This window comes from Budorcas taxicolor, chromosome 6 (genome assembly GCF_023091745.1).
Source record: "Budorcas taxicolor isolate Tak-1 chromosome 6, Takin1.1, whole genome shotgun sequence".
NCBI lineage: Eukaryota > Metazoa > Chordata > Mammalia > Artiodactyla > Bovidae > Budorcas > Budorcas taxicolor.
The window spans coordinates 100,975,950-100,986,186 of record NC_068915.1 but is presented as its reverse complement, the minus strand read 5'-3'; the positions used below and the strand labels follow the sequence as shown (position 1 = coordinate 100,986,186).

Sequence of the window (10,237 nt, the reverse complement as noted above, 5' to 3'; positions counted from 1 at the left end):
AGATCGCCTGGAGAAGGGAACAACTACCCACTCCAGTAATCTGGCCTGAAGAATGCCATGGACTGTATAGTCCATGGGATTGCAAAGAGTCAGACAAGACTGAGACTTTCACTTCCACTTTCACTTTCTTTCCCTGGTGGCTCAGATGTTAAAGAATCTGCCTGCAATGCAGGAGGCCCCAGTTGGATCTCTGGGTCGGGTAAATCCCCCGGAGAAGAGAATGGCTACCCACTCTGGTATTCTTGCCTGGAGAATCCCATGGACAGAGGAGCCTGGTGGGCTACAGTCCATGGAGCCACAAAGAGTCAGACATGAATGAGCAACTGTCTCAGCATCAACACCATATAGCTTTACAAACTACAAGTGAAGTGAAGTCTCTCAGTCATGTCCAACTCTTTGCAACCCCATGGACTATAGCCTACAATGCTCCTCCGTCCATGAGATTTTCCAGGCAAGAGTACTGGAGTGGGTTGCCATTTCCTTCTCCAGATTATATACTACAGCTTTATATTAAATCTTATTGTCTGGTAGAGCAATTCTCTCCCAACCCCCTAAAATATCCACCTTGTTCTTCAGAAATGTCTTATGTATTCTACTCCTTCCATTCTTCTTTGTATTTAAAAAAATCTACACACATTCCAATGTAAAAGATAAATCTGTGTGTGTGTGTGTGTGTGTGTGTGTGTGTGTGTGTGTGTGTGTGTGTATTTGCAATTCTGAACTTCTGGAATTATTTTGCTTGTTTCAGAGTTTTGTTTGAAACTTCTTGTAGTAAATGTTATGCAGGTGTTTCCGGTATGACTACCCGTCACAGATCAGCTCCAAGCTTTGGCTTCTTGCCTGCTGCCCTCTAAAAGCTAAGGTTCTGATCTTCAGACATCAGCAGATGGTCTGAGCACAAGTGACAGGTTCAGCTCATTTACTTCTCTGCGTGGATCCTTTCACTTTGTTTTCAGTCTCGCAGAATTCTTCTTACCTTTTTTTCTCGAGCAGCTCAGCTATGCATTTAAAAAAAATATTTTGTCTCTTTCATCTAACCTTTTTAACAATTTTGCACTGAAAGTGGTTTTCAGGATATCTAGCCATTCATATTGCCTGAAACAGATGTCTTTGTCAATAGTGGTTTTAAAATTGTTTAATCACAGAATTGTATCATTTGCATAATAAATATTCAATAAAGTGTGTTTAATTGAACTGAATAAGATTTCAGTTGGATTTTTGTGATGCTGCCTCATCATTTCCAAATAATCAACACCTAATTTGGCACTTCCACCATTAGATTATTATCCTCTCCTTAAAACTTTAGGAGTTTTAAGAAACATACAGAAAATAATACACTTGAAATCTTTTCTTACCACCACGATTAAACACATGTTAATATAGTATCTTTTTTACTCTATGGTTATATGGTTAGATAACAAAGCAATTTATATTATTTTATATACTTCAAAATTTTACACTAATAATGATATTGATACTTTTTTGAAAGATACTTTTTCCCCATTCAGCATCAAGTTTGAAATATTTATCTATGGTGATACCCTAAGCTCTGATTCAATTACTCCAAGTCCTGTCTGTAGTTTTATTATAAATTAAATTTTATTTGAGTGTATGCTCAGTTGCTTCAGTCCCGTCTGACTCTTTGCGACTGTATGGACTATCGCCCACCAGGTTCTGTCCACGGGATTATCTAGGTAAAAAAACTGGAGTGGGTTGTCTTTTCCTTCTCCAGGGGATCTTCCGGACCCAGAAACTGAACCAGGGTCTCCTGCCTCTTCTGCATTGCAGGCAGATTCTCTACTGCTGAACCATTGGAGAAGCCCTTAATTCTACAATAAATATTCTTATATATATTTTCTTGAGCATATATTTGATATTTTTAAGAATTAGAAGCCTAGAACTGCAAGTGCTCTGTGATAAGATGTGCTTAACTTTGACCCCATGGACTATAACCTACCAGGCTCCTCTGTCCATGGGATTCTCCAGGCAAGCACACTGGAGCAGGTAGCCATTCATTTCTCCAGGGGAATCTTCCTGACCTAAGGTTCTAACCTGGGTCTCCTGGATTGCAGGCAGATTCTTTACCATCTGAGCCACCAGGAAAGTCCAGAACTGAAAGTGCTCTGTGATAGGATGTAGTTAACTTTAACATATTCAGTTCAGTTCACTTCAGTCGCTCAGTTGTGTCCGACTCTTTGCGACCCTATGAATTGCAGCACACCAGGCCTCCCTGTTGATCACCATCTCCCGGAGTTCACTCAGACTCACGTCCATCGAGTCCGTGATGCCATCCAGCCATCTCATCCTCAGTCATCACCTTCTCTTCCTGCCCCCAATCCCTCCCAGCATCAGAGTCTTTTCCAATGAGTCAACTCTTCGCATGAGGTGGCCAAGTACTGGAGTTTCAGCTTTAGCATCGTGCCTTCCAAAGAAATCCCAGGGTTGATGTCCTTCAAAATGGACTGGTTGGATCTCCTTGCAGTCCAAGGGACTCTCAAGAGTCTTCTCCGACACCACAGTTCAAAAGCATCAATTCTTCGGCGCTCAGCCTTCTTCACAGTCCAACTCTCACATCCATACATGACCACAGGAAAAACCATAGCCTTGACTAGACGGACCTTAGTTGGCAAAGTAACGTCTTTGCTTTTGAATATACTATCTAGGTTGGTCATAACTTTTCTTCCAAGGAGGAAGCGTCTTTTAATTTCATGGCTGCAGTCACCATCTGCAGTGATTTTGGAGCCCCCCAAAATAAAGTTTGACACTGTTTCCACTGTTTCTCCATCTATTTGCCATGAAGTGATGGGACCAGATGCCATGATCTTCAGTTTCTGAATGTTGAGCTTTAAGCCAACTTTTTTGCTCTCCTCTTTCACTTTCATCAAGAGGCTTTTTAGCTCCTCTTCACTTTCTGCCATAAGGGTGGTGTCATCTGCATATCTGAGGTTATTGATATTTCTCCCGGCAATCTTGATTCCAGCTTGTGTTTCTTCCAGTCCAGCGTTTCTCATGATGTACTCTGCATATAAGTTAAACAAGCAGGGTGACAATATACAGCCTTGACATACTCCTTTTCCTATTTGGAACCAGTCTGTTGTTCCATGTCCAGTTCTAACTGTTGCTTCCTGACCTGCATACAGATTTCTGAAGAGGCAGGTTAGGTGGTCTGGTATTCCCATCTCTTTCAGAATTTTCCACAGTTTATTGTGATTTAACATATTAGGTATATTCAATTTCTTATATCTAGTCTTTATGATTGTGATGATATCCATCAGTATAGATGATAAGCCCTTTTTTACCTTATTTCATTTAATATTTGCAATTTGTGAAAAGTACCTAGCACTGGTCTGAAAAGGATTATGCCAAATATATGTTGTGCATGACACCTTGTGTATAATTCAAATTATGCTAAATTTTATAACTGTTAAATAACAAATGATTAGGTGAGTTAGCAATTCATGCCCCCCTTTTTTTCTGTAGGTATTTATGAGCCTCCATTTATTGTACTACTGCTGTGAACCAACCTTGGATGTGAAAATTGCCTTTTGTCAGGTGTGTGTTCCTTACAGGTAAAACAAGGTACAGTATATTCCCTTGTATTTCCATTTTGCCATTTCATCTTGCACATTTCACACTAAAGTTAGTGTTTATGTAGAATTAAAAGTAGCCTACGGAGTAGAATTGGATGCCTAGATTTTTTTCCGCTAGTTCATTTATCCTCGAATAGGAATGAAGAGAATTCTTTTTAATGATTGTAAATATTGTACTTAATCTCTGTATAAAGTGATTTCTTACTATATTTAACACCATTAATATGTCTTTTTCAAATCCTTAAAATGTGGTTTAAATAATCAAAATAGCTGAAATAAATGATGTTATTTTTCATCCAATGACTGATGAGCCCCAAGTAGAGTGTCTCCAGTACTCAAATATAACAGTATGTAGTTAGTGCTTAGTTTGGGCTTCCCTGGTGGCGCTAGTGGTAAAGAATCCACCTGCCAATGCAGACGACACAAGAGACAGGGTTGTGGTTCCTGATTGGGAAGATCCCCTGGAGAAGGGAATGGCAACCCACTCCAGTATTCTTGCTGGGAAAATTCCATGGAAGAGAGTCTCATGGGCTACAGTCCATGAGGCCGCAAAGAGTCAGACACAACTGAGCACACACACATAGCCCTTAGTCTGTTTTTCAATGCCCTGTTCTAGCCAGTAGTTGGGAGAAAATAAGACTAGCAGCAATAACGACAAATAAAGATATCTCTAACCTACTAGTGACAAGGTAGTATACACGGACAATAGAAGGTCTGCACTCTTGTATTCATACAAATGATATTCTTAAGAAAAAGTCTACCTGAGGCACTGGTACCTACTCTAAGTATGTTTAGGTCATTCTGACTTAAGACTGTGGTCATTGTATCATTAATAGAGCTCAGTTTTACACTAGGAATTGTTATGTGGCTGGTAAATTTTATAGTAGCTCTAATCATACTCCAAGCAGAGAGCACTTCCATTTTTTCTGTAATGATTTTTGCTGTATTTTCTCATTGAGATGGGTTGTATACACAGAATGACATATGTCCCTTGGAAGGCAGTTTAAAAAATAACTCAAAATAATATTATTTTAATACAATATTTTCTAATTCTAGAAGTAACATGCTTATTATAGAAAATATAGAAAAGTACAAAGGAAGCAAAACACTGGTAAATCTACTCTCTACGCTGAGCGTAGTTAGAATTTCTACAGAAAAATAAAATGCATTATGTTCTATGAGTAGGATTTACTGATCTATTTTATCTTCCTGGCCTCTAAATTGTTGTAGTGCCAAACATTTCCAGGCTTTCAGATGATTTCTCTAATAAGAACTCTGGATCTGGAGTGAAGTAGGTCAGAAAGAGAAAAACCAATACAGTGTATTAACATATATATATATGGAATTTAGAGAGACAGTAATGACGATCCTATATGCAAGGCAGCAAAAGAGACACAGATGTAAAGAACAGACTTTTGGAATACGTGGGAGAAGATGAGGGTGGGATGATTTGAGAGCATAGCATTGAAACATGTATATTACCATATGTAAAATAGATGACCAGTGCAAGTTCCATGCATGAAGAAGAGCACTCAGAGCTGGTGCTCTGGGACAACCCAGGGGGATGGGGTGGGAGAGGGGTTCAGGATGGGGGACACCTGTGCACCCATGACTGATTCACGTCGATGTATGGCAAAAACCACCACAATATTGTAAAGTAATTATCCTCCTTTAATTAAAATTGAAAAAAAACATCTCTGAATCTGAGCAGCTTGGGCTAGAAATTCTAAATCTGCCACTTACTTAGCCATTCACTTCTGAGTTTGGGCAAGTTAGTTAACCTTACTGTGCTTTGGTTAATAAAAAGGGAAGAGGTAATAGGTTTATAAGAATCAAGCAAGTTCATACTTGCAGAGCACTGAGAATATGTTTTTGTTAAGTAGTTAACTAAATCTTCACTAAATTCATGCTCTCTCTTGTGGGGCTGTCATTTGAATCCTAGTGTTTTAAATATTATCAATACCATGAATACTCCCCAGTTATACCTCTAGCAAAAGCTTTCCCTGAAACTTGGCTCATATACCCAATTGCTTGTTCTACATCTCAGCTCAGATGTCTAATAGGTGTAGAAAATGACACATATACCAAACCAAATCCTTGATCTTTCCTTCAAAACTGCTCTGCTCTAATTCAGTAAATGCTAAACTCCTCTTTCCAGTTGCTTAGAGCAAAATCTTCAGAATAAGCTTTTGGACAACACTTTGCATCCAATCTGTCAGTAAATTCTGTTGGCTCCCCTTTAAAAGTATATCTAGAATCTTACCAATTTCTCCATTACCACTTTGATCCATTCTGATGGTAAGACTAGAGATCCCTTCAAGAAAATTAGAGATACCAAGGGAACATTTCATGCAAAGATGGGCCCAATAAAGGACAGAAATGGTAGGGACCTAACAGAAGCAGAAGATATTAAGAAGAGGTGGCAAGAATACAAAGAAGAACTGTACAAAAAAGATCTTCACGACCCAGATAATCACAATGGTGTGATCACTCACCTAGGGCCAGACATCATGGAATGCAAAGTCAAGTGGGCCTTAGGAAGCATTACTGTGAACAAAGCTAGTGGAGGTGATGGAACTCCAGTTGAGCGATTTCAAATACTAAAAGATGATGCTGTGAAAGTGCTGCACTCAATATGTCAGCAAATTTGGAAAACTCAGCAGTGGCCATAGGACCGGAAAAAGTCAGTTTTCATTCCAATCCCAAAGAAAGGCAATCCCAAAGAAAGGCAATGCCAAAGAATGCTCAAATGACTGCACAATTGCACTCATCTCACACACTAGTAAAGTAATGCTCAAAATTCTCCAAGCCAGGCTTCAGCAATACATGAACCATGAACTTCCAGATGTTCAAGCTGGTTTTAGAAAAGGCAGAGGAACCAGAGATCAAATTGCCAACATCCGCTGGATCATCGAAAAAGAGAGTTCCAGAAAAACATTGATTTCTGCTTTATTGACTGTGCCAAAGCCTTTGACTGTGTGGATCACAATAAACTGTGGAAAATTCTGAAAGAGATGGGAATACCAGACCACCTGACCTGCCTCTTGAGAAACCTATATGCAGGTCAGGAAGCAACAGTCAGAACTGGACATAAAACAACAGACTGGTTCCAAATAGGAAAAGGAGTACGTCAAGGCTGTATATTGTCACCCTGCTTATTTAACTTCTGTGCAGAGTATATCATGAGAAACACTAGGCTGGAAGAAGCACAAGCTGGAATCAAGATTGCCGGGAGAAATATCAATAACCTCAGATATGCAGATGACACTGCCCTTATGGCAGAGAAAGTGAGAACTAAAGAGCCTCTTGATGAAAGTGAAAGAGGAGAGTGAAAAAGTTGGCTTAAAGCTCAACATTCAGAAAACGAAGATCATGACATCTGGTCCCATAACTTCGTGGTGAATAGATGGGGAAACAGTGAAACCAGTGGCTGACTTTATTTTGGGGGGCTCCAAAATCACTGCAGATGGTAACTGCAGCCATGAAATTAAAAGACACTCCTTGGAAGGAAAGTTATGACCAACCTAGACAGCATATTAAAAAGCAGAGACATTACTTTGCCAACAAGGGTCTGTCTAGTCAAGGCTATGGTTTTTCCAGTAGTTATGTATGGGTGTGAGAGTTGGACTATAAAGAAAGCTGAGCACCAAAGAATTGATGCTTTTGAACTGTGGTGGTTGAACTGTGGAGAAGACTCTTGAGAGTCCCTTGGACTGCAAGGAGATCCAACCAGTCCATTCTAAAGGAAATCAGTCCTGGGTGTTCATTGGAAGGACTGATGTTGAAGCTGAAACTCCGATACTTTGGCCACCTGATGCGAAGAGCTGACTCATTTGAAAAGACCCTGATGCTGGGAAAGATTGAGGGCAGGAGAAGGGGATGACAGAGGATGAGATGGTGGGATGGCATCACCAACTCAATGGACAGGAATTTGGGTAAACTCCGGGAGTTGGTGACGGACAGGGGGACCTGGAGTGCTGTGGTTCATGGGGTCGCAAAGAGTCAAACACTACTGAGCGACTGAACTGAACTGAACTGATTCTGATCCAAGCCTGGGTTATTGCAGGAGCTTAAGGGGTTTACTCTCAAAACTTCATCAAGAGATATATTTGAAAAATATAAGTGAGATCACGTCACTCCTTGGTTACAAACAAAACAAACAAAACAGAAAAACCATTTGGTCAGTGAGATGTCTTCCCACCTCACTAATGGTAAAAATTCTTAAAATAAATACCTAGCCCATTTGCCTTGGGTATTGCCACCTAGACACGCTTCCTTAAAATGCTCTTCCTTTATTATCCACTTGGCTCACTCATTCACTATCTTCAGAAGTTGGCTCAAATATTCATTTTTAAAGGAGTCTTTCCTGCTTATCTATCTAAAATTACCCCTTCCTACTCCACACTGCCTATCTCACACTTCCTACCCAACTTCTTTGTCTTCTATTTTGTCCCCTCCATGACAGCTTTTGATATATGTGACTTGCATGTTGTTTCTCTCTGCTGGAATACATTTTTCGCTTGGGCGTGGAAGTTTTTCAGTGATGTGCTGTGAGCTGCCACAGGCTGACAAGGCTCACAAGCATTGAGCGTGCACACCTCTTCCCTGCTCTAAGTTCAGTGATGTTGGGTTGGTAGATGTGTCATGATAGGAATATGTACATTATGTAAATAAACAATTGGTACAGATGAGTCCTCTTCCCTCCCCCAACCCCAGCCAGTTGTTGAATAATTATAGCACATAGTTGGGATTTTGTCTCTTCTGCACACAGCTGTGTTGTAGTGCTAACAATAATATCTGGCAGAGGGTGGGCTCTCACCAAATATTTGCATAATGAATGAATGACTGATACATGTTTGGTTAATGCAGTCAATTGCAGCTGTGATAGTGCCCTGGTGGAAAACGAGCAGGCCTGAATTTCTGGTTAGAATATCTGGACCATTTGCAAGCTTTATGATTGTAAGCCATTTCCTTAGTGTCCATGATCCTAGTCATTTATCATGGGCATTAGCCCTTAAGAACCAAACCAAAAACAAACAAAAAAAGTTTATTTTTTTACATATTTTGAGATTAATCTGAATTTAAGAAATTATCAAAAAAATCTTAAAACTTCAGCCATTATTTTTAATCCAAAAAGTTTCTGTGTAGGTTGAAGTTATTTTTAAATCATCTCCCCAAATTTGCGTACAGATTCAGAATGTCTATTTCTAGGAAGAGTTCTTAAAGAGTTTAAAGCAAAGGAATAAAGAGAAGAAATGAAGCATGAACTTTTTTAATGGCTCTGATTTTTTTTTTTTGCTTACTGTGAACTTTTAATACCTAGAAAATATACATGTGTATTCTATAACTTAAACCCTAAAAATATCATAGCAAGCAGGATATTTCTAGGTGTGACTCAGAGTGCTTAATTTACTTTCCATGTAGAATTTTAATGTGATGATGTTTATTTTTTCTTTCCTGTAGCTGTGTGCCTCATTTACTATTCCAGCAATTTAAAGAAAATGGTGTATTTATTTTCTCTAAATGAATACAGAATTTATTTATTTGAGTTTTATTTATTTATTTGCTTGAGTTTTCTTTCAAACTGTGTGCTTTGGAAGCTTCTCATTTTATGAGACATCTCATGGATCCCTGGTATGCAGCGACATTTAACACCATGTACAGTAGGGTTAGCTTGTTCCCAACTTCTTGCCTCACAGGTGGTATGTGAACAACTTTAAGTAACTTCTCAACAATTAGGGATCGAGTATATCCCAAATGGAGTGCTTCCCAGGTGGCTCAGTGGTAAAAGAATCTGCCTGTCAATGCAGGAGGCATGGGCTCCATCCCTAAGTGGGAAGAGTCCCTGGAGAAGGAAATGACAAGGCACTCCAGGATTCTTGCCTGGGAAATCTCACAGACAGAGGAGCCTGGCAAGCTACAGTTCATGGGGTCACAAAAAGTCGGATGCAGCTTAGTGACTAAACAATATCCAGAATCTAGGTCTCTTGAATCTTAACCTCTGGCTTTAAAAAATTATATCATATTTCCAGGTTTCTCACTGTTATAAGAAAGAAATCACAGAAAATATAGAAAATAAAATTGCCCAGGTAGTTATCAACAGTAAATATGTCAGTTAACTGTAGTAATAACCTTATTTCTTTGTTAAATTATTTGAAGAACATGAGATTCATTGAATTTTTAAGCTACTCCTATTCATTTCTTCTTTTTTTTTTTTTTCTTTAAAAACATCAAGCAGCTTTTGTAGACAGGAGGTTTCTTGCTCTATTATGGGGAGAAATTTGTCATAGACAATAAAAAACAATCTTAAGTTTGCCCTTGTATAAATCATTTACAAAATGTAGACCAATAGGGAATTGAAAGTGCCAGAACTCTTGATTCTCCAGAGATGTAGGTAAGCCTTCTTAGCCTTCTTTTCTCAATTGAATAGAAAAGTGAAGAACTGTTAAATTTCACTCTATGAATTAAGAAAAAAATCTGTGAAAATTGCTGTTTTTGAAACTCTGGTGTACTGAATAGATGAGTCATGGTTTTAACCAAGAAAGATATGCACAGAGAGATAATGTACATTGGAAACCACATGCACACCCACTGGTGTCTGCAGCATTCACCACATCCCAGTTTGTGTTACCATTGGATGTACAGGT

General features: G+C 39.1%; 1 protein-coding gene across 1 annotated transcript in view; it reads left to right on the top strand.

The window, feature by feature from the left end:
* Positions 1-3,486: 3,486 nt before the first annotated feature.
* The window catches only part of MAPK10 (mitogen-activated protein kinase 10), a 189,198-nt gene continuing 182,447 nt past the window's right edge, over positions 3,487-10,237 (top strand). The window contains exon 1 of the mRNA XM_052641892.1: positions 3,487-3,552. Within this exon, the coding sequence (XP_052497852.1) occupies positions 3,487-3,552 (66 nt within the window). The remainder of the gene's footprint in view (positions 3,553-10,237) is intronic.